Here is a 27,094-nt window from a genome sequence, read left to right as displayed (position 1 = left end):
CCTACTTACTATTTATGGTAAAGTGAAATAAGATTCTAGGACGGACCAAAACGGCAAAATATGACTCTTATTCTTGGGCGGATGGAGTATCACCCCGTCTCCTTCTTTCAATATTCAAACTCACAACATGATGGAAGTGGATGGAGTCTGAGATTATGGATCCTGATCTGTCATGCATGTGGCCTTCACCTCATTCCATTTCTTTCGCTCTCAAATGATCAAATCCCAATATCTAAATTTTAATTTATTTTAAAGACTACCAGCTACAGTCGGTCAACTATGGATTGTTCATACATTTACATATATGGCAAAGGACCTTAGATTGACGAAAAGATTATTATTTATAATTTTTTTCATTTCATAGAAATAGAAAATATTTACTCTCTTCATTAACTCACAAAACAACACTACTTAAAATCTCATGCCGAAAACCAAATGTTTCATGGTATTTATTAGGACGGATGGAGTAGATGGCAAGTGCAAGTCATAAACTTATGACATGGTGCACTTGGTAATTTACATTAAAGAGTCCTCTAGGCAAGCAACTGAGACAAGATATGCATTCCGATAAAAATTTATTCTGGTATTTGGTAGTACTGTAGATTATGTCGCAGATTCTATATAAAAGGATTATTAGCACATAATATCACACATTTTGAAAATACGCATTACTAGTTATTTGGTGTTGGGTTGTCAATTTTCCACCGATTGGATTAGGTGATATTTTTGTTGATTTGACCTACTATACTAAACGACAACGTTATTATTTTATTATACTACCTCCGTCCCCCAAATTTTGACACATTTTACCATTTCGGTCCGTCCCTGAAAATTTGACACACTTCACTTTTACCATTTTTGGTAGTGGACCTCATATTCCACTAACGCATTCCTACTCACATTTTATTATAAAACTAATACTTTAAAAGTAGGACCCACATCCAACCAACCTTTTCAACTCACTTTCCATTACATTTCTTAAAATCCGTGCCGGGTCAAAGTGTGTCAAAATTTGGGGACGGAGGTGGTATTATTTTTTTGACTAAATTTTACATTATTTATTTATTGAGTTAGCATCTCCGAAATTCCTATTTCACCAAAGCTGTAACATCCCGGAATTTCGAACCCTAATTTTTGAGCCGAAAAATTTCTTAATTAATGACTTAAGAGACGTGAATTAAATGAGGAACGAAGTTATGACCGAGTTGTGTCTAGGGTTGCGTTGGAAGTTTGAAAAGTCAAACTTGTTGAATATATGACATGGCATATGAATATTTTGAATTAAAGGTGAAATTATGTGGTGATTTGATTGTTTAAGGGTGAGTGAGAATATTAGGAAAATTTCCATAAATACTATAACCACATTATTTGATATTTTCGACCCCTTCACTTTATTGGAGAAGGAATTCTATTTTCCGGATTTAATTTATTTCTTGGGATATTTATCCAAATTATATCCAAAGCCTAATTATTCTCTATTTCTCTATGGGAGAAAATTGAGACCCTATTGATTCTAGGTGATTTTCGAAAATCACCTATTTTTGGGAAGGAGGAATTATTTTATCGTTTAATTGATCCCTTATTGATTTCCTTTCATACCTAAAATTAAATATTCTAGCAAATCTTATCATACCTCAAGGAGATCTTGTCATATCTTATTTTAGTTAATATTCAAAATATATTCCTTATGGGAGAACCACATATTACACGCCTATTTCCCCTATATATATTGGGAGGATTTTTATTTTATTTTGCTCCGTGATATTTTATTCTACTTCGAAAAATATACCAAACAAAATCTTGGCTAAGTAAGTAGCAAAGATTTTCGATTTCATATTCTCCAACCCTAGTTCACGCCATTTTCATTCTTCTTCTCTACTTCACAATATTTATTTTATTTAATTGTGTAGAATCAAATCTTCCCAAATATTATATTTAATTACCTAAAGATTTTATTGAACCCTATAAATAAGAGAAACCCCTAACCCTAGCCATCAAAAAAATCGCCCCCCACCCTAAACTACACGCCTCCCTCCTTTTTCCCTCTCTCTCAATTTCCTCCTACTTTTCTCCAATAATTCTTCATCTTGTGAGAAGAGTTAGAGTTTGAGCCTCAAGATTGTTGAAGAATCAAGTCTCTACTTTGTTTCTACCGTTTGTTTTGACAAGAAAAGGTACCTACATATTTATCTTCTTCTTCTAACCGATTAATCGGTATTCTTGAACCCCCTCATGCATCTACATTGAGTGAAAGTGGGTTAAATGGTATATGGAAAATGCGTGTGTGTGTGTGTGTATGCGTGCGTGTGTGTGTGTGTATGCGTGTGTGTATGTGTGTGTGTGACACGGGAACGACCCTCATGTGTGACATAAGTTGATGATAGATCTAGGATTGTTGAGTGAATAAACATATATGATGAATATGCCTTGTTTTGAATGATAAATGTAAACCGGATCGGTGGGAAAAAGGGGAAGCGTTGAGACATGCATGATTTAGGAGTTGATGTTGAAACTGATTCGTGATATGTGCCTATGTGATTAAAAGGTGAAACCTCGGTTGCGAAGCCGGATAACGAAAGAGAGAAACGTACTTGAAATCTAAGCAGTCGAGGTAGGCTTTATTCTTAAACTCTTTTATGTTGCAAATTTATGAATGTGGAGAGATGAGGGTGGTTTAAACTGTTATGTCATGCCTGTGATTATTTGTGATGATATTGTGCGCCTGATGCCCAGTTTGAGAGTTCGCTCCATTGGGCTATAGGGCTATGGATATGTATAAACGAATTCGGGTCTGAGTAGGGCCGCAAACCCTACCAGGCTAGTGTACACGGTGTTAGAGTTTGTATACTAGAATCACCTTTCGAGTGATTGAATACTGTTAAAACTCTTATTTTATTTTCCAAATGAATAAACAGATTATTTTTGTCATAATGTTGTTATGTTTTACATTTAATGGACGTTTATTGCATATTTAAATGTATAAGTAACTTAACAAAGTCTAAGTCTTTGTTTTAGTAGACTGGTTGTGGGCGTCGTTCACTTTAAGGTAACACGGTCAGTTCTAAACAAAGAAAAAGAATAATTTCACAACCTAGATAGGCATAGATTACCTATCGTGAAAGGTTGCAATGTCTGTCCGATTATTTCTAAGCCTTACTGAAATAAGATGACGTTGGTGTGGTATAGCACTGAATGGATCTAACAGCGAGACAGTCTTTATGCTATCTACTGAAAGACGAGGTCTCGTAAATTATTTCTCAATCAATGTACGTTAGCATTGAGCATACGGTATTGATCATGCACTACTTTGACTTACCAAATGGTGCAGGTTTTTCGCAACCCAATAAGCCTGGTATATTGGGTAGTGGTGATTAATATCTAGCGGTGCTAGGATTGCTATTATGTTGAATCGTGCGCGAGGTGAGTCTCGTTTGATAACATCCTCAGGAGAAGCTTGAAATAAGGTTTTATTATTCGGAACCTAGCTAGTTGGAGTTTAATTACTCTATGAATAATAAATAAGATTTTCTTGCTTAGTCCTCTCTTGGAATAAATAAGATATTAATTAATTAAGTCCATAGCAGACAATAATTGATTAATGGATGTTACTATCTTAAGCGCGGGAAATAAATATAAAGTATTGAAAACCCGAAGTACTTATAATTTCGGATTTGGATGGGGAGTGCAATATTACTTCTGTAGTGGCTGCTCGTAATATTCCAATTTCAAGCTTATATTAAATTGGGTTTAATTTAATTAGTAAAAAACTAATTGGAGGAGCCAATATCCAAAGCCTTCCATAGATCCCTGTCTGGGCCCAATATGTGACTTATTATAAATAGGAGAATAAAGGAGACAGAAAATACACTTCATTTTTCTCTAAAATTTTTGGCCCCCTACTCCTAGTGGTGGTCGAATTTTCTCTCCTCCGAGGGAAAGGATTTCTGTCTTCTCTATTTAAGTCCTAGTGCACTGGTGAGATCAGCCCACCCTGATATCAGTTCACAGTCCGGGAACCAGTCAGAAGATCCATGGTTTTGTACTAAAGATCTTCACGTGGAGAAGGCGCTAGCTATCTTCGATTCTTTGGAGAATCATCAAGGTATAATGGCTGAACCTTAGAAAAGCATGTTTTAGGTTTCAATTAATTTAAAGCATGTTATTATTTGAGTTATGAGCATGATACTTGAGATAATTACGCGAATAGAATTTGTCTAAATAATCCGCTAATAGATCTGAATTATCTGTAATTGATTTATGTGAGCGCTTCCGCTGCCAAACCCCTTTACGCGGTGGGATCGGGAGCCGTCCTTGCTAGTCGGCCGGTCTCGTGGGCGAAAAGTGTGGCCACACTTTCGTCGCACTATGGAAAGGTTGTGATTGATGGATTGTTGAGAAAGTGGGGAGTTGTTTGACTGGCCAGTTTTGTAAGTTTTGTGTCTCACATATGTGACATGTGATAGAAGCCTAAATAGAATTGGATTTTAGTATAATACATTATTTGGTATAAGACACATTTTACCCTAATTAATTGACTATCAATTAATTATTGTCACATATCAATTAATTAAATAATCTTATTATATTTCTCCAAAGAGAATATATGTTCATATATATATGTGCCGATTGATTGCCAATGATTGGAAAAGATTGATTACATAATCTTTTTATGGAATGAATATTCATTTCCTTGGCCATCAAGTAAAGAATCGTGCGTATATATCATTAAGATTTGATTAGAATTGATTGTTATCAATTAGTAATATTAATAGACGGAAGATTATATTCTTGGTCAATAAGAAACGTATTTACTAATTATTTTGGGCCACTTTAATGGAAAGGGCTTTTAAGGTTTCATAATTAGGGTTTGTCCTCTCTCTGCCTATAAATACAAGTGTGGTGATCCCATCAAATCACACACATTCAGAGAACACATAAATGAGGGAAAGAGAGAGAAACAAATCCTTGGAGTTGGAGTTGCGCCACCACGCCAAAGAAAGCCCAAGGAAGTTCGTCTCCTCCTTCCTTAATCGCTTCCGCTATGGATTGCCAAGGTAATTTCGATCCTATTATGTTTATGGTTTTACGTGAAATACATGTTGTTCGAAGATCTTGCTTTATTTATATTCAATTATGTCTTCTTGAATATATGATGGTAAATAATGTCTAACAAGTCTATGAAAATATTTTGTGATACTCGATGATCTTTATTTTGATAATTGTAAAACTCGAGTTCACTGTGGTAAGGGTGGCATAACTAATAAAATATTTTGGCAACGAGTTCACTGAGTATTTCAAAATACTCAGCCATGCATGTGTTTTCCTTATGTGCAGGTTGAAGGGCGACGAGCGGTGGCGGGTGTTGAGCACATTAATTAAATAAGATGGATATTTTGAACTTCGAGTGTAGCTGTGTCTTCATACATAGCTTCACTTTCTCTTGGTCGTTTCCGTTGAATTTTTGAAACACTTTAGTATTATTTGGCTATTTTGAACTTGTTCCCTTTGGTTTAGAAGATTGAGACATGTTGTGGTTTTTGGTTGAATTTATGTCGAACCCTTGACTTTTGATCGTAGTTTATGGTATCAATTCTTCATTGATTTTCTAGGTTAAACCTTTTATTTATTGCTTGATAGTTCGTTTAATACCTTGGTCAAATCTCTTTAAATAAAACCCTAGCCTATGTTTTTATTGCTTTTAAGTCCGTTTTGGTAGCAGTCGCCGTATTTATTATACCCTAGAAATCCGGGTTGTTACAAAAGCTCACTCATTGCCAGGGAGAAAGAAATCACCCTCCTCTTGACAACAATGAACCACTGCTTGAAATCACAATTGTCGAGCTGAATCCTCTCCTTGGGGCGGATTTGACATTTTGACCAGTTTCAACAGCATTTTCATCTCATAAGGAACTCCATGTTGTCAATGTTTGTGGCATCAAAAGTAAAAAATTGCTGTTTATATCTCAATCACCATTGAATAGCCATTTTTTATAAATAGAAATGTTCAAACCACACACAGAGAATTGCTCCAATACAAACTAGTACAATATTTTGCATCAATAAATCACATTCACACACATGCATATAAAACTAGTACAATATTTTGCATCAATAAATCACATTCACATTCCAAATTGATTATGAGCTGAATGAAAAAGTTCTTTGATTCTCTAGAAAAAGAGGCCTAACGCCTCAAGCTTGACACCAACGTTTGATGAATCCGTTCTTCCATTTGAGACGTCAAATAATTCTTCGAATCTCCAACTTGACCTTTCCTAAAAAATGCAGCATTGGGCACGTGCCCCACACCATGGCCAGTCAAATTCACCTCCAAATTCTTAAGCTTCTCCAAACTGCACCTCCACAAAAGCTCCTCCATCTCTCCTTCAACCTTCAACGGCCTCCCCATAAACTCAGCAATCCTCGAAGCCTTCCTCTTGGGGTCCGACTTTATCTCCTCATACTTGACGAACAAGACCTTCTCCGGCCTTTGTCAAGAGATAATCAAGGAAATCATTTACGGTAAATGAGGAAGACAAATCACTGAATATGTGGAAAAGATTGGAGCATTAATATGTAATTGGTATGGCTGAAAATAGGATTATATTCTTCCATATTTACATTGTATTCCTCTCCTATATATTAGGATGTATTGTATATGAAAAATACACACTGAAATCAAAACCTAATTCTCTCATACGCTTGTTTACAATGTCTCTCAATACCAATCTCGCTTCTCTCGATTACCATCTTTAAGATGGTATCAGAGCAGGCAAACCACAAGATGAGGACTCAAATCCGAGTCCCTCATTATTCTTGTTAAAATCTCTACCAATCTCACAACCTGCAAATCTGCACAAACAGAAACAAAGCCATGTCAGACTCCGAAAATTCTGATACAGAAACTCCCAACAACACCCCAAAATCCCAGACAAACTCCATGAATTTCCCAACTGAATTTGCTGCACAATTTGCAGAATTTCTCAAACAAAGCCCCAGGATTCCTGATAAATCAGAATCATCATCGGCCGCTAAATCACCAACAAAATCAGACCAGCCAGAATCATTTGGAGAAGTCACCATCAAGGCGAAACTCAACGGGGAAAATTACCCCTTATGGGTTAACCTCATGAAACGCGCAATTGTGGGAAAAAGATTGTCATCTCACATTAATGGACAAAACCCCCCTCAATTGACGACCCCGGCTACACGAGATGGGAGCAACGGGACAACTGCGTTTTCAATTGGGTAATCAACAACCTCGAAACCGGACTTGTGAATGAGGTATCTCAGTACGCGACAGCCGCTGACTTGTGGGAGGATCTGGCGATCACCTACGGAAGTGGATCTGATCCATTCCAGATATACGACTTGCATCGACAAGCCATGACAGTGAAACAAGAAGCCATGACTCTAGAAGGGCTGTGGACCAAAATGCAAGACCTGTGGATCTCGATTGACACCCGAGATCCAAGCCCGACTGATATAGAGGGCTACCGGAAGAAGGAAGAACGCCATCGCCTGTATTAATTTTTGAGCGCACTAGATGACAAGTACGCAAACATCAAGAGGGAGATTATGGATAAAGATCCATTACCAACTGTCCAAAAGGCATATGGACTAGTGCGAAGGCAGGCAACAAACGAGGGCATCCTCAAGCCCTCAGAACCGCCAACCATAGGAATTGGGCCATGCCTTGCTGCTGTCAACCACAGCCAAACACCACCACCGTCAAACCGCCCACCACCACACGGAAATCAAGCCTGGAACAATCGAAAAGGAGAAGAAGATAAGAGCAAACTCGTGTGCTCACACTGTGGAGGAAAGAAACATACTAAAGAGGGCTGCTTTCTACTCATAGGATTTCCCGAATGGTGGGACGAAATGAAGAAGGCGAGCTGCTTCTAAAGGCCGAAATCAGCCATGGAACCGAAGCGGACAGGCGGCGGTAGCAGTCAGCAGTGGAGACCCGACATGGAATCAGGGTGGAAACTCAGCGACGGCAGTTGGGGGAGGAAATCCAGCGTGGACTCGGGGAGGACAAGTAATGACAGCCGGTGGAGCATGGAAAGGTGGCGAGAATCGAGCTGCCAACACCAATACTCCGGCGGGCAGCACCGGCCCACCGCCGCCGCAGCAGAATCGTGCCGAAGAAGAGAGGGGTGGGGCATTGGCGGCTAGGGTTTTTGGAGGTAATGAGGGGTTAAGTCATTTTAACCCCTCACAATGTGTTATATCATGTTTTTTACCCTCAATTACCTATATCCGAAATAAAACCCCTAGACTCTCATAAATTACACCAGAAGCCCCACCCAGACCATTTATCTCATCAAACCCCCCATGCTGCCCCGAAATTACATATTGAACCCCTAAATTTACCAGAATTCGAAAAAGAAGACCTAGACAATAAAAAACAGTTTTTCGAGCCCAATATATCATGTAGAAATTCGTTTCAGGCCTTGGCATTATCCTCCACTAATTCTGAAACATGAGATAAAGATCATAATTGGATTTTTGATTGTGGAGCTACAGATACTATGTCATTTGATGTCTCGGATTTTTTGGAAATTGTTCACACTCCGAAAAAATACATAAAAACAGCCAGTGGAAATTTAGCTTATGTACAAGGGGCTGGGACTATTAAATTGTCACCGGAATTGAGTCTCTCAAATTGTTTATATGTCCCGTCTCTTTCTCATAAATTAGTCTCTGTTAGTCATGTAACGAGGGAACTTCATTGTAACTTACTAATGTAGCCTGGTTTCTGCATTTTACAGGATACGAAGACGGGGAAGATAGTTGGGCGTGGCACTAAACATCAAGGACTGTACTGGATGGGATGACTAATCAAGGTACTGCAATGCTGACTCAAGGACTGACATAGGACCAGACCTGGCTTTGGCATCGGCGGTTGGGACATCCATCCATAGGATATCTACGGTTACTTTATCCAAACTCAATTTCCCCACATCCTTTGAATTGTGAGACATGTTTTTTGGCCAAAAGCCATCGTCACTCATTTAAACTCAATAATACTCGCATGAAGTCTGTCTTTTCTTTAATTCATACTGACGTTTGGGGTCCTGCTCCGGTTACTAGTGAAAACGGGTTTCGGTATTTTTTATTGTTTATCGATGATTGTTCTAGAATGGCATGGGTATATTTTTTAAAATCTAAATCTGAAGTTTTTGAGAAATTCACCCAATTTTATAGTCTAGTCCAAACACAATACAAACAAAATATCCAAATCCTTCGATCCGACAATGAGGGGGAGTATGTGAACTCCAAAATGGAAAATTTCTTCACCGAAAAAGGTCTCATCCACCAAACCTCTTGTTCCTACACTCCCGAACAGAATGGGGTAGTTGAACGAAAAAATAGGATTGTCCTAGAAATGACTCGAGCCCTCATCATTGACTCACATATCCCGAAATCTTTTTGGCCTGAAGCTGTAGCCACATCTGTCTACCTCATAAATCGACTTCCTACTCACATTTTAAACTTCAAACCGCCACTCGAATTTTTAGCCACTCACTCTGATATTCCTTCATCCCTTACCCTTGAACCCAGAATTTTTGGATGCACAGTCTATGTTCATATCCCGAAACAAAACCGTTCAAAATTCTCACCAAATGCCGTAAAGTGCGTGTTCTTGGGGTACGGAAAAAACCAAAAGGGATATATATGTTATGATCCAAAAGCTAATCACCTCCACACTACCATGAATTGCGACTTTGTGGAGACAGAATATTTTTTCCACCAGCTTGGGAGTCAAGGGGGAGGAAAAAGAAAACATCGACTCCCTAAGTTGGCTCCATACATCATGCTCTCTCCCAATACCATCAGCTTCATCCGTCCCAATGCCAATGCCAGAATCTGGATCAAATGAAAAGGAAAGTGTAACCACCACCGAGCCATCCGTCCCACATGTACAGTTCGAAATGTCTGGTGACGCAACCCAGCAATCATCTTCGTCTTCAAATCCCGAGGTTAGTCACAATGATTCTCAAGTTAATACTAACAGTGAGAGACAGGGAAATAGTGAAGGCGGAGAAGGTGAACATACTGAGGATGATCAAGCTACGGAGCAATATATACTGCCTCACAGGAGCACAAGGGGTAAACCACCAAAAAGATACTCTCCAGATTGGCAGGGACGGAAAACCAGATACTCAATAGCTAACCTTGCTCAAGGACACCTCACAGAGATGGCTCGAGCTTTTGAGGCTGCCCTATACGAGGAAGAAGATATACCTCAGACCGTTGAGGAGGCAAGAAAGCATAAACATTGGAGGGAAGCTATGAAGAAGGAAATGGATGCCCTAATAAAAAATGGGACATGGGAAAAGTGTCTATTACCAGAAGGGAAAAGACCGGTAGGATGTAGGTGGGTGTTCACAATTAAGCGACGAGCAGATGGGTCAATCGAGAGGTATAAAGCTAGGTTGGTTGCAAAAGGGTATACTCAGACCTACGGGATAGACTATGAAGAGACTTTCTCGCCTGTGGCAAAGATGAGTACAATAAGGACATTGCTTTCAGTGGCAGCATGCAAAGAATGGCCATTACATCAATTCGATGTGACCAATGCATTTCTACACGGGGAGTTAAAGAAGAATGAGGAGGTGTACATGGAAGTTCCTCCTGGATATTCCGGAGAATTCGGAGAAGGGCAAGTATGCAGACTAAGGAAAACACTCTATGGACTAAAGCAGTCGCCTAGAGTATGGTTCGGGAGATTCTGTCAGGCCATGACAAAATATGGCTACAAACAGAGCAATGCAGATCATACATTGTTTCTAAAGAGGAAAGGTGAAAAGGTAACATGTTTAATCATTTATGTCGATGACATGATTATCACAGGGAATGATGTTGAGGAAATCGAGAGCCTGAAGAAAAGCTTGTTCCAAGAGTTTGAGATGAAAGAACTTGGAGCTCTAAAATACTTCCTTGGGATTGAGATACTGAGGTCACAAAAGGGCATTTTTTTGAGACAAAAGAAGTATATCCTTGACTTACTGGCAGAAACAGGGCTATTAGAGTGTAAGCCAGCCGAAACACCAATGATGTTAAATCATGGACTAAAGATTGTTGATGGAGCAGATTTGGCAGACCGAGAGAAGTATCAGCGTCTTGTTGGGAAACTTATCTATCTTTCCCATACACGACCAGATATCGCCTATGTTGTGGGGGTGGTGAGTCAGTTCATGCACAAGCCTCAAAAAGATCATATGGAGGCAGCCTTGAGAATTGTGCGATATATAAAAGGGACTACTGGGTATGGTGTAATGCTTGAAAAGGGGGAACATCTAGAAGTTGATGGGTATACTGATGCCGATTGGGCAAGTAATCCAAATGATCTGAAGTCCACGACCGGCTACTTCACCTTCATTGGGGGAAATTTGGTCACATGGAGAAGTAAAAAACAGAAGGTAGTGGCACTTTCAAGCGCTGAGGCGGAATTCAGAGGGGTAAAAAGTGGGATAACTGAAATCATGTGGCTAAGAAGGTTACTCACAGAAATCGGTTTTCCTCCTACAAAGGGAAGTCGACTTTTTTGTGACAACAAGGCTGCAATCAGTATATCTGAGAATCCCGTCCAGCACGATAGGACCAAGCACGTGGAAGTCGATCGCCACTTTATCAAGGAAAAGATTGATGGAGGAATTATTGAACTCCCATTTGTGAGATCCGAGGAGCAGTTGGCCGATATACTGACTAAAGCAGTAAACACAAAAGTCTTCAAGGAAGTTCTGGACAAGTTGAGTATCGGAGATGCCGTTACTTAACTTGAGGGGGAGTGTCAAGAGATAATCAAGGAAATCATTTACGGTAAATGAGGAAGACAAATCACTGAATATGTGGAAAAGATTGGAGCATTAATATGTAATTGGTATGGCTGAAAATAGGATTATATTCTTCCATATTTACATTGTATTCCTCTCCTATATATTAGGATGTATTGTATATGAAAAATACACACTGAAATCAAAACCTAATTCTCTCATACGCTTGTTTACAATGTCTCTCAATACCAATCTCGTTTCTCTCGATTACCATCTTTAAGAGCCTTCTCCTGCTCTCCAGCCAGTACTCGGCCACGTAATCCGAAAAAGGGCCGAAGGGATGCACGCCAGAGCAGAAGCCATCCACAGCCACGTCAAGCGACACCGGCTCTTGACCGCCCATAACCACTATGGCATTGAAGAAGTGCCACATGGATATGAGGGTGGGTTCCTGGCGATGTAGACGATCTTGCAGGTGGAGTTCTTGACGGAGCCCGGGAGGATGGAGTATGGGAGGTGGGTGTGGAGGAGGCGAGGCTCTGAGGCGTCGTATATGTCGAACTTTGTGTTGGTGTTGGACTCGACGCTGGGGACGAGGTTATGAGGGTTGTCTGTTGTTAAGGGATCGCCGTTTTCGCATTTTTTGAGGATGGAATGGGAGAGGGCCATGAGCCACGTGCTGCCGGTCCTGAGCATCGACACCAGAAAGACGTCGTCGTCGCGGGCGTAGAAGTTGGAGCGGAAGGTCGTGGTCGGGTCGACTAATTTGCTGGTCAGCCAGAAACCATGTCGGGTATGCCCCAGTAATTCGCTTTTGGGAGGATATCATTGGATGAGTTCGACATTTTGAATGCTTTCACTGTTACAAATAAAATTAAAGCTTAGCTTGTTTGTTTTTATAGTTCAAGCAGATCAATAGCTTCGTAGTAACATGACACACGGGTTAATATTTTTAATTAGATATTTAGCTTAGGTGGCCACGCATAATATACTACTCCTATTGCATATATTAAATGTGGCAAACCACTAAGTTTTGATCTTCTAAAAGATCTCCGGGTCCTAGAATATGTATTAAAAATTGCATGATTTGACATTCCATCTATCACTCAGTATATGTATTTCGTGATTGGACATTTTCCAACTGGTATCATTTAGAGCATCCACATCTGTCCTCTTTCATAAGAGCACAAAGGTGAGTCCGAACTCTCTTTTACTCCTTGTTCTTAGGCAAGAGCACAACACTCAAATCCATGTTCTTCCACAAGGACAAGTTCAAGGATCCCACCATTCTATTATTCAATTTAAATACTTCAATTACTAAAAACATTTCTACAATATAAAAATACATTAAAAATACCTGAAATACTATTACATATTACTAAAATTTAAAAATTACATAATTAAAATTTTAAATTACATAATTAATAATCCTAAAAATTGAGGTTGAGAGAGTTGTTTGGTGTAGTGCGTTTTTTTGTGTTGAAATGAAGGTATTTATACTTGAAAGTGTGAATTTTGGGATAAAAATAATGAAAAAATAAATTAAAAGTGTGGGAAAAATGGATATATTTTATTGGAAAGTGGGAAAATATTTTTTTTTATTAAATCTGAATTTTTCATATTTTTTTGAATTAAAAAATATATAAATAAAGGATAAACCAACGGTCAATTAAAGCATGACACGTCACTGCTCGTGCTCTTGCCGTTGGCACGACTGTGCTCTTAGCTAAGAGCAGGGCCATGCCGTTGGCAAGAGCACAGCGGTGAGCAGGTACTCGCCGTACCGACGGCAAGAGCACGTGCTCTCGCGGTCGAGCACCAATTAATGTGGATGCTCTTATACTTAAGAATTCGAATTGCATGATTTTACACTTATTATATTAGGTACTAATTAATTCCATAACGTGTGCAGTGTGCTCCATCTCGAATGCATTTTGCTTACTTATTTTTCGTCTATAATCTTTTTAAAAAAGTAATACAACTGATTATCCCTAAAAGCATTCATAGTGGGTTGGAGATCGTCCGGACGATCTCTTGTAGTCGCCCGCTAATAACCACCATTTAAAATCCATTCAGAAAGGCACAAATGGAAGAGTTGCTATTCAATTAAGGTGATTAGGTAACGAGCACCAACATTTGATTAAGAATCAGTAAATTTACTGTTGAACTTTTATTGATATGCTACCATCATTGAAGCCAGTGGTATACTGCAATCGAAGAAATGAAATACTCCCTCGGTCCATCGTTAGGAATCTCGGTTTATCATTTTAGTCTTTCCACCATTAGAAGTCTTTATTCACATTTACAATAAAGGTAGATAAACCTCATTTTCCACTAACTCATTATGTTCACACTTTATTATAAAACTAATATTACATCCGTCCCAATTAAGTTGATTTAAAACTTTTAGACATAAAGATTAAGAAATTGTGTTGAACAATAATATAGAGGAACAAAGTGAAAAAAATTTGTGGCATCAAAAGTACAAAATTACTAATATATCTCAATCATAATTGAATGCCCAATTTTTATAGAAATGTTTAAACCACACAGAAAGAATTTCTCCAATACAGATCCAACAAAGTCATTGTAGTACTACACTTTATGCAATTTCAATTCTCACATAGAACTAATATAATTTTTCTTGTTTAAATTTTACACCATTTTTATCCTATAATTTATACTCTCTCCGTCCCAAAAAAAAATAAGGACATTTGGGACGGTATGTGAATTAATGCATAATTGGTAAAGTAAGAGAGATGAGGAGAAGAGTAGTTAAAATAGTGCTAATGGATAGCGGGATCCATATTATGTTAGTGTTTAATGGTAGGTCATAGTGGTATAAATTGTAAATAAATTAATGTATATATATATGGGTAATGAGCTTGAGAGAACTTTTCATACATGGAAATGAGATCATTTTGTGGGATGGACAAAAAAGGAAAGTGTCATTATTTTTATGGAACGGGAGAAAGTATTTGACATTAGTTTTTGTAGAACGGCTATATTTATTTTATTTAAAATTTATTTTATTATTTTTATCTCAAAATTTCCTTAGACAATGATACCTACATATGACCATAGCATTTAAGTAATTAATATTCCATCTGTCCCATTTTTAAGTAGTAACATATTTTCCTTTTTTAGGAATGTTAACTCTAGATGACACATTTTAAAATAGAAATATCACTCTCTCTATTTTATTTTTTCTTTTACTTTATTATCTCTACTTAACTCACGAAATAACATTGTATAAACTTTTGTGCCAAATAAGAAATATTTCATTTAAAGTGAGACGGAAGGAGTAATAATTTATAATTATTTTAGTAGTATAAAAATAGTAGTATAGTTGTAAGGTAGTCACGATATTCAAAATTTATGGAAGAAAATTGATAATCTATATTGATATTGTGTGTGATATAGACTAATATTTTTTGGAGTTGTTCGATTTGCAACATTATATCTCGGGGTTATATATGTATTGTGTTTGATTCATGAGATTGGATTTTAATCCTAGATGATAATCATGTGATAATTCATCATAGTCATTCCCTGTAATTAAAATAATCTCACGACTCAAATCTGGATAAATTATTGTATTGTAATTAGTCATGATAATTAAATGACACTTATATCTATACATATATAAAAGACGAGTTTTGACATTTTTTAAAAATATTTATAAGTTTTGAGGTTTAAATATGAATATTTATGAGTTTTGGGTGATTGAGTATAAAATAGATGATGATTGACATTGTAATTACAAATTTTCAGTTATTATTCAAAAATTAATTATAAATTATTGCATATATACAATGTGAAGTAACGGCCAATCATCATGGCGGACTAAACAAATCTGCATTGAAACTCATTTAATCATAATAAGAAATGTATTATAACTTTTAATCCATGGCTAATAACAACAAAAATGAATAAGAAAAGTCAAGTTTTGTAACGTCTATTGTCTTAATTTTATAATTATGTTGTTTTAATTCCATGATCTCTCATGGACTAATTTTGTGCTTATAAAAGACATAGAGTTGTGCATGAATTACACACCAACAAAAGCATTCTCCATTCTCTCTCAAGTTCTCAACATTTTATTGTACATTTTAGGAACATTGTATTACTCAATTTTTGGAGCCCAACAAGTTCATCGGCGCCTAGCGGGTTTGAGATTTTATGTACGTTCAGAGGATTTCATCTTTGGGGATAATACGTCAATCCGAGAGCACTAACTGTAATGTAATTTGTCTTACTGAAAGAGAGGTTTTTTCAACTAGACTTATAGTTCAGTTTATTTTATAATTTTCATTGTAATTTCCATTTTATGTATTGTTGTTTTTTTTTTCTTCTGATTGCAATAGTTAGAGTACCGCGTGTATATATGGTTCGAGAATTTTATCCCAATATTTCTTACAATAGTTAGAGTACCGCACGTGTATATTGTGATTTACATTTTTCAGTAGAGAGATATGAATGATTGTTTTAAACATAATTTTCAAAAGTATCAACACTTGATACTCTCTTCTTTGTTGTCCAAATAATTGTCTTTGTCTTGGTTTCATTTTAAATAGTGGAGTATATTCATTGAATTGTTATTGTTATTAATAGTATATTTTTCTATTTTGAACTTATATAGTTATATTATTTTTTACTTTAATTAATTAATTAATAATTTAAAGTCGTATGATGAAAATATATTTCGCCGTGCATCGCACGTTGGTTAAAACTAGTATATAATAATGATAGAGTAATATTGTTGTAGGGACGTGTTATATTGCTAATAAAATAATGATCGGACCCCCTATTGTTGTATGGAGTATGTATAATATGGATATATTGATGAGTAATTAGCAAAGAAGCTGCAAAGCTCAATGGGCCGTCTCGGCTATTTCCAGTGAAACATATTTCGGCCCAAATCTATGAAACATATTTCGGCCCGAATCTACATACCATTCCCCTTCTCCAAGTTAACAAGTTTCTGGCTCTCTCTTCTCTCTTCTCTGAGCAAATTTGATTCCTTGAAGCATAGTTGATCGGTATGGCGACGCCCATGGTGGAGGACAATTTCGAGGACGACCAGCTCTCCTCCATGACTACCGAGGACATTACTCGCGCCTCTCGTCTTCTTGATAACGAAATCCGTATTCTCAAGGTTTTACTTCCCACTTTTCGTTGCCCTCTTTCATTTTGTTGCAATTTCAACTTCGCTGGAGATCTGATCTGGATTTTCGCTTTTCACAGGAAGAGTTACAGAGGACGAATCTGGAGTTGGAGGCGTTCCGCGAGAAGATTAAAGAGAATCAGGAAAAAATCAAGCTCAATAAGCAGCTTCCTTACTTGGTTGGGAACATTGTGGAGGTATAATTATGTGCTGCTGGGTTTCGGGACTGCCCTCTCTAAAATGGATTACTTGATTGGGTTCTTTATGCTTTGCTTAGGGTTTCAGATTACAGCCGACCAAAATGGATTCTACTTATTTCTTTTTTTTCCATACCTGGTTTGTGCACTTTTGTTTGGGGGGGAGTGGGAAGGGGAAACACTGCATTTGATTTCCAAGCTTTATCAATGCTCGTCCTGTTGGGAATGCAAAGTCGGAAGGGTGTCTGTCTCATGATTAGTTGACATCATAATAATGGCTGGCCATTTAAACAATTCAAGGAAGTTTTGTAGTTTTTGCGCTCACATTATTCCATCTTTTGCTAACTAAACACAATGCTTTATTGGATCATCAAAGCTGCTCAGCTCTAGAAAGATATTTTATACTATAGAAACTAATCTAAAGATGAAAGTTTTGTAAATTGTGTTGGACCCAGCCCATGATATTGATCCAAATCAGTAGGACTACCGTTGTGTTGTCTGGTCATTCTATCTTGTGAGCTGTTTTTGAGATGTTTCTGGATGATATTATCTAGGCAGTGTGTTCGCAAAAAACACTTGAAAGGGAAATACTATAAGAATATATGTCATATTAGCCTTTATGAGTTTCAGTAGCTGTTCTCTGGATGCTGAATAATCTTCTAATGCTGTTGTGATCTACACTGGTGGCATTTTATCCAAAAGTCTATGTTAATATTCCTTTAGTTATGATTGTGTGCCACCAAAGGGATACCATTGCCACCTTTTATCTGTTTTCTCAGATATTGGAAATGAACCCAGAGGAAGAAGCTGAAGAAGATGGTGCAAATATTGACCTCGACTCACAAAGGAAGGGCAAATGTGTTGTGCTAAAAACATCTACACGCCAGGTAAATATCATACGTTCATACTAGCTATATTGCCTGTCCTCCATCTCGTCTATTTTATGTTAGGTAGTATGATTTAGGTGTAGGTGGGATTTTCTATATACAGCTTTATATGCTTGTCTAGTGGAGCTGAATCCACTATACAGTTCCATATACTTGGAAAATATAAAGGATATTCAAAGTTGATGGTAATGATCAGAAGGTCCTTTCATTTAATAAATAATTCCTTCTTTTGACTTCAACTACTCCCTTCGTCCCAGCTAAGATGACACATTTCTTAGTCGTCACGAGATTTTAGAAGATGTTGGTTAATGTAGTTAATTGGAGAGAGAAAGATTGTGTGTGAGTATTAAATGGAGAGTGAAAGAGAGTGAAATATTTAATTGATAAGAGAAAAAAGTTGTTGTGTGTATTAATTGGAGAGAGAAAGTTACCAAAAATAGAAATGTGTCATCTTGGTTAGGACAAACTAAAAAGGAAAGTGTGCCATCTTAGTTGGGAAGGGGGGAGTATTATATATGCAGACCTGAACATATCGAAGGAACATTGTTTATTGACACCTAGGAAAGGGCATCTGCATTAGAATCATTAATACATATATGACATACAAATATTTTAAACTTTCTAGGCATAACAACTTTCTTACAATCTGTCAATTGCAGACAATTTTCTTGCCTGTAGTCGGTTTGGTCGATCCTGATACGTTGAAGCCTGGAGATCTTGTTGGAGTAAACAAAGACAGTTATCTCATATTGGATACTTTGCCATCAGAGTATGACTCTCGTGTTAAGGCTATGGAGGTTGATGAGAAACCAACTGAGGACTACAATGATGTTGGTGGCTTGGAAAAACAGGCAAGTTTCTCCCTTTGATCAACTAATAGGCAATAGCTCTGGTTCTTGTCATTTCTTATAATATTTTATGAGGCATGCTTGTTAACACTTCAGATTCAAGAGTTGGTTGAGGCAATTGTGTTGCCAATGACACACAAAGAGAGATTTCAGAAGTTAGGAGTTCGCCCACCGAAAGGAGTCCTTCTTTATGGTCCTCCTGGAACAGGGAAAACTCTGATGGCCCGTGCATGTGCAGCCCAAACAAATGCCACTTTTTTAAAGCTCGCAGGTCCCCAACTCGTTCAGGTATAGTTAGCTCAAGTTCATTTTTTAATTAACATGTGCCCTTGTAGTGCATGATTCAAGTTTTCTTGAGTGATTTTGATTTTAATACAATTTTAGCGCTATTTTTGCTTTAGGTATATTGGATTTTTGGTAAGTCTGTTTATTAACTGTACGTACTCTAATAATATTTTTATATATTTAGATGTTCATTGGAGATGGAGCAAAGCTTGTCCGTGATGCTTTCCAACTCGCTAAAGAAAAATCACCCTGCATCATTTTTATCGATGAGATAGATGCTATTGGTACAAAGCGGTTTGATAGGTAGGTTTTTTGCAGTTTGCATTTCTGTTTTGGGTGCCCGTGTGGCGTGCCTCACAAGTTTGTAAATGATAAATATCTTCTATCTATTGGAGGAAGTATTGAGTCCCTGACTCCCTATATTTCATGGGCTCTGGTGTTGTTTATAAGCGAATAACATAACAGAGGATCTCATCTTATGCAGTGAAGTTAGTGGTGACAGAGAAGTTCAAAGAACCATGTTAGAATTGCTTAACCAACTTGATGGTTTTAGCAGCGATGATCGGATAAAGGTTTGCTTCTGCTTCTTTTAATCTCTCTTTCAGTGTTTTTTTTTTCCTTACATTCTGATATTGTGCCAGACTGCCAGCACACTTTGCATTCTGATTCTATTGTCTCTTATTGCTTCTAATATTTATTTGTGTATTCAGGTAATAGCAGCAACAAATCGAGCTGATATTTTAGACCCTGCTTTGATGCGGTCTGGTCGATTGGATCGTAAAATAGAATTTCCTCACCCTACTGAGGAAGCAAGGGCTCGCATTTTGCAGGTATATATCTTCAAATCAAGAGTATACTATTTTGGCCTCAATTGTGAAGTGCATTCAATCTGTGTTTATATCTAATGTCCTATGTAGCAATGCCTGTTTGGTAATTATTGCATGCTGCTGATAACTTCTGTAATTGCAGATTCACTCCAGGAAAATGAATGTTCATCCTGATGTCAACTTTGAGGAGCTTGCTCGCTCAACAGATGACTTCAACGGGGCTCAACTTAAAGCTGTTTGTGTGGAAGCAGGCATGCTAGCTCTTCGCCGTGATGCCACTGAGGTTGGTGTTTGTGTGTATGTTTCTGTTGTGTATTGAGAAACATGAGACACTCTCTTTGATTGTATACTTGATGCTTTGCTAAATATAATTGGACCAACTTGGTGTATCAGGTGAACCATGAAGATTTTAATGAAGGTATCATCCAAGTTCAAGCGAAAAAGAAAGCCAGCTTGAATTACTATGCGTAGACTACAGGTTCCCTCGGTAGCAGGTGTCCCATATTGCTCATTCAGTGCGAGAGAATGAATACTTTGTTGGTTGAAGCACACCCTCATTCATGAGGTTCGACTAGGATGTTTAACCCTAACCTGCACTGAGCTGTTCAGTTTGAGGCAGTCCATGCAAATTGGGTTCCAGTGTAAACGTTCACGGTCGTTTGGAATCTATGTTAATTTTATCATTTTAAGCTATATGACCACAGCCTGATTATGGACCTGTTTTAAATGTTTGAATGATATGGACTATGTCTGTAATTCGCTATTTCTAATTTGGGATGATTTGTTGCTAAAACCATAATTGAATAACATCAAGAAATTTCTTAATAGTCTCACTTCAAAATTTTCCGGCACGTGTGTATTAATTTTGATGAGGATATGTTTATTATTCCATGAGATTTAAACAATTTCAAATGCTTAAACATGCTGTAAAAGGTTTTGGAGGAAAAAATAACCAAGCAGTAAAGCCGCTTATCCCTAACTAAAAATAAAAATAAAAACAATCGTCATCTTACATAGTTAGTGACTACATTATTACATAGTACATAAAAATCAACATTGCAAGTCAAATTAAATATAGCAAGAAATCATACTCAGAATACAATGGCCTCTGCGGATCGTAATATAGCTTGCTGAATGTTTGAGTTTTGATGTTATTAAAACGTGAATTGTGGAATATATTTTGCTAATTTACTGTTATTGTTGTTATCAAGTTATTAGTTATGCAAACATTAATGGTACTAATCATCTTCTCTAGTTCTCTCCCTCTTCCACTGCCTCCTGCCCAATCCTCCGCCACCTTCTCCCCTCCTCCTTCATTGCAGCCTCTACTTGCCTTTTTTGAGCTCGAGACTGACACTAGATATTTATATGACAAAGTCAAGCCAGTTCAAGATGGCTTTAGAAGATTGAATCTTACACTACTTGAAGTTGTCAAGAAAGAGATCATGAAATTGTATGCAAAATGTGGAATTACGATAGTAGAGACTTCAAGACTAATATCTACCACAAGTGGAGGCGTGGAGCGTCCCCATAACAAAGATGACTTTGTTTTACCTTTTACTACTAATCAAATGCTAGCTAAATTAACTAATCATGATTTCTAGTATTTCCATAACGGTTTGTCTAGTTATAATCTAGTGGTGATTGCCGAGAGAACTAGATGACGACGACATTCACTAGCCCTTTGTGGAGGCCATTTTGGTGGGCAGTGAACCGTCTTCAAAATGCTCAATTCACAACACAATTTGGTTGATCTTATGTTCATAAAGATATTTAGGTTTAAATTCAATCAAATTTTTGCACATATCCCAAAAAATAGTACAAAAAGTAATAATTGTGATAACACTTTTTTTTATTATGCCATTTCTAGAAAAAAGAGAGCATAAATACTATTGTGAGGATAATAGTTTTTTACTTTAATAATTGATGAAGACTTTCCAAGATAAAATAATACTCCCTTCGTCCACAAAAAATAGAGCACAATTACCATTTTTGGCCGTCCACAAAAAATAGAACATATTCATTTAGGGAAAGTTTTCAACAAATAATAATCTTACACATCATTCCACTAACACTACTATTCACTTACTTTTTCTCCTTCTCTCTTACTTTTTTCTCTTACTTTACCAATTCTACATTAAAACTCGTGTCATACACAAATTGCTCTATTTTTTGTGGACGGAGGAGGGAGTATCAAGATACAATCTAGTATTGAGTTGTGAGATTATTTTAGTCATAGAGGATTAGCTGTGACTAATTATTCCATGATTATTCATTTAGGATTGAGTTATGAGGTTGAATCTCATGAACCAACACACTACAAATTTAATCCTGGATACAATTTTGCAAACCAAACACTCCTTAATGTATACTCACCACAGTCTCCTCCCTTGCTGCCGAAATTGCCACCATCTCATCATCTCCCTCCTCACCACCTCCTTTTCACATGTTGTCGTTGTCTAGTCATCACCACTGTCTCCTACTCCCTTCCTCGCCACCATTGTCTCCTCCTCCTCCCATCCTCGTTGGCGCTGCCGTCTCCTCTATCGCCGTACTACCACTTCTAATTAGTTCTTGCGTTTGAAGAGAATCGAGAGATATTTAACAAGATGGAGAAATTTAACCTAATTACTTTAGGTTATTTGAATTTCAGAGTCGGAACCCGGATGGGGACTCACGTGGAGCTTGCCCTTAGAGCACTCCCAATGGTGCCGGCTAAAAGTCGGCGTTTTTCGCCGTCTATCGCCGAGTTATCGCCGACCAATGGGAGAGGTCGGCGATAATTCGGCGATTTTTCCTCCCGTTTTATCGCCAACCGGCGAAAAATTGCCGGATTATCGCCGACCACTGTGGGCGATAATTCGGCGAATAAATATATTTTTTGTTTTTTTTTTTTAAGTTAAATTTTTTTTTCCATTCATGTACTATTTTTTTTATTAATTTTCGTCGTTGTAATGTTTACCCGTGTTTAATACAACGAACTTTATTACTATTATTTGTTTTGTCTTATAAATTAAATTAGCTAACTTTATTATATACAAAAATAAAACAATTAAATTAGTGATGATGTAAAAATGAAATGTTGAGTTAGGGAGAAATAAGGGAGAAACTATTGAGCAGTTGGCTAAAAGTTGGCTAAAAACTGGGGATAAATTATGGTGCTGATGTGGCGCTGATTTGGCAGGAGTTAGGGAGAAATAAGGGAGGTTTTAGGGAAACTGTTGGGAATGCTCTTAGAGGAGTATTAATAAAGTAGTTTTACTATTTTGGGTTGTTCTTTTAGATAATAAGATACGATCGATAAAAGAATATAATGTACAACTTGTCACGATTACACGTGTTTCAAATTGATGACCTAATTTAGTTGTTTGTTAAGTGTGTTGAGAAAAAGGATAAAATCTACAGTGTTGTCCTCGTTAAATTTTTTGAACGATACATTACATACAATTTTACTCAATTAAAAAATTGAGAAAATTGTTAACAATAAAAAATTTTATAGTAGTATTTGATTTTCAAAATTGTACTCCTAGTGGTATAGGAGTATTAAAGCCTCATTTTATTTGTATTTAACTGCCGAATTCTCAATTATATTTTGTTGGGTTGTTGGGGAAGAAGTAGTGCCTCGAGAATCCAATGAACAACAACAATTACTTTTAGGATCCACACTATTCAGCCACACCACAGTGACCCCGAAGCCATCTTCTGCTAATTGCAGGTTGAAATCCGACCACTTATCTTCCTCAAGTATATTAGATCAGCTGGACTGTCATCGAAGGTAGAAGGGCTAGGTTATTGAGCGACTGGGTTGTCTCTTTTTGGCTGATTTATGTGGTGTGGTGAAATTCTTCAGATACATATTGGGGAAGCATTGACAGGAAATAGATTTCTTGGTATAAACTAAAAATAGATATCATTACAATATTTATAAGATTTTATATCTTTAATTATATTTCACATATATATATATATAGAGGAGTGATCAAGGTCTAACTAATTTTAAGTGTATAACTAGAGAATAAATCTCAACCATACAATATGCCAATCCAAAGGCTAAAAATAAAGGCAACAAACCTTTCATATTTAATTAACAAAAAGAATAAGGGCATTATTGGAAACCAAATTTTATGGTGGAATCATTCAATCTCACCCAGAATTGCTCACGCAAAATCAAACTTGGCGACACCCTTCTCCGCTCCGCCACCGCTCGCAGCACCGGCAGACCTCCATGCCCGTGCCTTCGCCTCCTCCTGCTCCTCTTCCGCCTCCTGCGACTTCATATCCCTCTCATCCATCACCGCCAGCCACTAAGAGGTCTCCGACGCCGTCGATCTGGAGCAGCGTCGTAACAACAGTAGAACTCCTCTCTTCCTCGAGAAATTCCATCGCGTCAACAAGACGTAGCAAGACTCATGCTGATTTGTTGCAATCTTCATCGTTTACGCTTACGCTCATTAATCTCCATTGTTAATTGCAAAATCTTCATTGCACTTGTGGATTTCGCAATCTACTATATCTGTATATCATCTCAAAAGATAATTTCTCCATCGTCAATTGTCGATTTCAGGATCTACTAATTCAATATTTCATCACAAGAGTTGAATTCACCATCTCATGAATTGAATTATCAGATGATCGAAGATGGTTCACTTTAAGATAGAAATAGTTCACTGTACTTCACTAAAATATCAAACATCATATTTAATTCAATATAACATTTCACTATAAATATTATATGCATCACTATATGCTCAATATATACTTCACAAAAATGAAAAAATATTAGACTATAAGACATGCAGAATTTACTTCACTATATGCACAACATATATCACTATATACTCATTATACATTATAAAGCATGCATAATATACTTCACTATAAGCACAATATACATACATCACTTTATATGTGTTCATTTTACTGCTTACAAGCCCAACATTATAATTGATATGCTTTATAGTGAAGTAAATATCGATTATAGTGTACTGTTTTCCATATCAGTGAAGTATATTGAGAGTACAGTGACGTATATTGTGCATGTAGTGAAGTATATTTTGCATGCTTAGAGTGAAGTATACTCTAAGCATGTAACACTTTACTCTAAACACATTTTACTTCACTGAAATTATAAAATAGTGCACTATAAGCATGCATCACAAAAACTTCACTCTAACCATGAAATACTTCACTCTATGCACGTTTTACTTCACTGAAATGAAAAAACAGTGCTCTATAAGCATGGATCACAAACACTTTACTCTAAGCACGTGTTTACTTCACTGAGATGAAAAAACAGTGCACTATAAGCATGCATCACAAACACTTCACTCTAATCATGAAATACTTCACTCTAAGCACGTTGTACTTCACTAAAATGAAAAAACAGAGCACTATAAGCATGCATCACAAACACTTCACTCTAACCATGAAATACTTCACTCTAAGTATGTTTTACTTCTCTAAAATGAAAACAGAGCAATATAAGCATGGATCATAAACATAGCAATATATGTGTTTGTTTCACTGCTTACAAGTCTTTAGTTCACTTATTACATGTTTTGGTTCATTTATAGTGAATATATACTTATCGTGAAGTTGAAATATTATACATTGTAGTAACTCTAATGTAGAGTGATGTAAAACTGCTTTATAGTTACAAACACGATCCTTAAAAAAATTTTGGTAAACATTTGAATATGCTCTATAGGAAAGTAAATATGCTTTATAGTGAAGTAAATATTGATTATAGTGAATTGTTTTCCATATCAATGAAGTATATTGAGCGTGCAATGATGTACATTGTGGTATATAATGAAGTATATTATGCATATAGTGAAGTAAATATGTACAACAGTGAAGTAAATAGTGAACAAGATATTAAAAGTAAAATAAGAACTGGCTATTGAATTTAAATGAAGTTTTCTACAATAGTCCATGAATACTTGAAGTTTACAATCATTTTTTTCCACATCTATGTCCATGTTTTTCCCACATTCTTCATAATGCTTTGATGTTGTTGCCAAGTTCTTCAATGACTCATGATTTGTTTCCGACAACATTAATGCGTTGCAATACTTTGCTCTTAGTCTTTGGAGTATTCCCTTGCTTCTTGTAGATAATCCATGTTTCCAATCTTGTTCCCACCTACCATAATAACATTCCATATGTCTCATCAAAAAATTTCCATAATCTTCTACATTTGATTTTGTTTTCCAAGGCATTTTTAGCCTCTTTATGTTCACATCCTTTATTGATTTGCATTGCATGTGATAACCCATTTTTGACAAATAATGACAAAAATACATTTTCTGCAATACATTATCATGAATTTCTGAGGTAGTTCACTGTAAAGAGTACTCTAGTTCAATGTAAACCTAATAACATGCATAAACACTTCACTCTAACCATGAAATACTTCACTTTAAGCACATATTACTTCACTGAGATGAAAAAACGGATCACTAATAATATGCATCACAAACACTTAACTCTAACCATGATATACTTCACTCTAAGCACATTTTACTTCACTAAATTGATAAAAAAGATCACTAATAACATGCATCACAAAAACTTCACTCGATACATAAAATACTTCACTCTAAGCATGTTTTACTTCACATAAATGAAAAAACGGTGCACTATAAGCATGGATCACAAACACTTCACTTTAACCATGGAATACTTCACTTTAAGCACATTTTACTTCACTGAGTTGAAAAAACAAATCACTAATAATATGCATCACAAACACTTCACTCTAACCATGAAATACTTCACTCTAAGCACATTTTACATCACTGAGATGAAAAAACAGATCACTAATAACATGGATCACAACCACTTCACTCTAACCATGAAATACTTCACTTTAAGCACATTTTACTTCACTGAGTTGAAAAAACAGATCACTAATAACATGCATCACAAACACTTCACTCTAAGCATGAAATACTTCACTCTAAGCATGACTCTAACCATGTAATACTTCACTTTAAGCACATTTTACTTCACTCAGATGAAAAAACAGATCACTAATAACATGGATAACAAACACTTCACTCTAACCATGAAACACTTCACTCTAAGCACTTTTT

At 36.7% G+C, this 27,094-nt stretch overlaps 2 protein-coding genes, 1 long non-coding RNA gene and 1 pseudogene across 5 annotated transcripts; 2 read left to right on the top strand and 2 right to left on the bottom strand.

Moving 5' to 3' along the window:
- Nucleotides 1–6,049: 6,049 nt before the first annotated feature.
- Nucleotides 6,050–12,587, bottom strand: LOC148934026 (cytosolic sulfotransferase 7-like). Its single transcript, XM_089062143.1, has 4 exons — nucleotides 12,196–12,587; nucleotides 11,519–11,718; nucleotides 9,821–9,876; nucleotides 6,050–6,493 (listed from the first exon to the last, which is right to left on the bottom strand). Exons 1-4 carry the CDS (start codon nucleotides 12,480–12,482, stop codon nucleotides 6,185–6,187), a joined length of 852 nt encoding a protein of 283 aa, XP_088918269.1. The 5' UTR covers nucleotides 12,483–12,587; the 3' UTR covers nucleotides 6,050–6,184.
- LOC125199717 (uncharacterized) lies at nucleotides 6,578–7,986 on the bottom strand. Of its 2 annotated transcripts, none has more exons than XR_016134580.1 (2): nucleotides 7,856–7,986; nucleotides 6,578–7,763 (listed from the first exon to the last, which is right to left on the bottom strand). It is a non-coding gene; the product is annotated as an uncharacterized LOC125199717 (long non-coding RNA). The 2 variants fall into 2 exon arrangements; XR_016134578.1 differs by having other exon boundaries at nucleotides 7,836–7,972.
- Nucleotides 6,875–9,117, top strand: LOC125199716 (uncharacterized; annotated as a pseudogene). Its single transcript, XR_016134577.1, has 2 exons — nucleotides 6,875–8,192; nucleotides 8,778–9,117. The product of XR_016134577.1 is annotated as an uncharacterized LOC125199716 (transcript).
- A 4,170-nt stretch (nucleotides 12,588–16,757) lies between the features above and the next one.
- LOC148934025 (26S proteasome regulatory subunit 6A homolog) lies at nucleotides 16,758–20,822 on the top strand. The gene is made up of 10 exons (XM_089062905.1): nucleotides 16,758–16,944; nucleotides 17,034–17,150; nucleotides 17,930–18,037; nucleotides 18,697–18,888; nucleotides 18,982–19,173; nucleotides 19,355–19,473; nucleotides 19,655–19,742; nucleotides 19,881–20,000; nucleotides 20,140–20,280; nucleotides 20,391–20,822. The coding sequence occupies exons 1-10, from the start codon at nucleotides 16,831–16,833 to the stop codon at nucleotides 20,466–20,468; spliced, it is 1,269 nt and encodes a 422-aa protein (XP_088919031.1). The 5' UTR covers nucleotides 16,758–16,830; the 3' UTR covers nucleotides 20,469–20,822.
- Nucleotides 20,823–27,094: the final 6,272 nt, after the last annotated feature.

Source organism: Salvia hispanica, chromosome 1 (assembly GCF_029641045.1).
Source record: "Salvia hispanica isolate PSC_SH4W2 chromosome 1, Shi_PSC_v1, whole genome shotgun sequence".
Lineage (NCBI taxonomy): Eukaryota > Viridiplantae > Streptophyta > Magnoliopsida > Lamiales > Lamiaceae > Salvia > Salvia hispanica.
Note: the sequence above shows the minus strand (reverse complement) of the source record. Positions and strands in the feature narration are given on the sequence as shown.